The 932-nt window shown below is 45.9% G+C and overlaps 1 protein-coding gene across 1 annotated transcript; it reads left to right on the plus strand.

Annotated features, from left to right (window-relative positions):
- Positions 1-239: 239 nt before the first annotated feature.
- Positions 240-932, plus strand: LOC126761751 (forkhead box protein D1-like). Its single transcript, XM_050478129.1, has one exon. It carries the CDS (start codon positions 240-242, stop codon positions 930-932), a length of 693 nt encoding a protein of 230 aa, XP_050334086.1.

Raw genomic sequence — 932 nt, forward strand, 5'->3', positions numbered from 1 at the left:
GACTTCGGTTTCATAGGTTGCGTTAGCTTAGATCTCCTGTGACGTCCTTGATTTTTTTCACGCTTTTTGGCCATAAGTCTGACTTAACCCAATTCTTTGCAACAAAAAAAAAGCTTTAGAGTATAAAAAGGAAAATTTGTAAAGCTAAAGTCATCAGTCATCTTTTGACTTTCACACAGAATATCACTCGAGTTTTTAGTTACCTCGCGAGCACTCAGCCCTCCAAACAGCTACCCACAATGGCCCAACATCTAGAATCAAGCTTCTCGATTCGTAATTTGTTAGCGAACGATGACGGCACCAACCCAGCGTTGACACCACCACCATCTGATATATCCATGTCACCAAACGAATCGATGTCGTCTAACGAAGAAAACTGCGGAATTCGTCCCAACCATACATATAGCGAGTTGGTGACCATGGCGATTCGCAGCAGTCCTGACGGTAAACTGACATTGAGTGCTATACAGAACTGGATTAGTCAAAACTTCCCTTACTACCGAAAAGACGAGCAAGGCTGGCAGAATCAGATAAGACAGACACTGAGCACGAACTCACACTTCCTGAAGGTACAACGACCTTTGGGCGACCCCGGACGTGGTAACTATTGGTCCGTGAGTCCAGAACTGGCAGCAGGTGGTATTGCTGGCAATCGAACTGCATTTGGGCCCTTACTTACGGGCGTACCTCATCCCGAGTTGCCGAACGCAGTCTATTTCCCCACGCCGCAAGAAATAGATGCAACACAGCGAGCAATGCATGAGCAGCAGATGTGCTACCAGTTCCATCAACAACAAGCGCATATTTTGCAACAACAACTACTGCAACTCCAACAGCAACAACTTCAGCAGCCTTACGACGAAACATATCTAAGGCTGATCTTCCACCAGCAGCAAATTGCTATCTTGACAGGCCAGCAAATTCCTACTTAA

This window comes from Bactrocera neohumeralis, chromosome 6 (assembly GCF_024586455.1).
Source record: "Bactrocera neohumeralis isolate Rockhampton chromosome 6, APGP_CSIRO_Bneo_wtdbg2-racon-allhic-juicebox.fasta_v2, whole genome shotgun sequence".
In the NCBI taxonomy this organism is placed as follows: Eukaryota; Metazoa; Arthropoda; class Insecta; order Diptera; family Tephritidae; genus Bactrocera; species Bactrocera neohumeralis.

What these genes read in the sequence shown, in the direction of transcription:
- LOC126761751 (XM_050478129.1), top strand. Translation starts at nt 240, where the DNA reads ATGGCCCAACATCTAGAATCAAGCTTCTCGATTCGTAATTTGTTAGCG.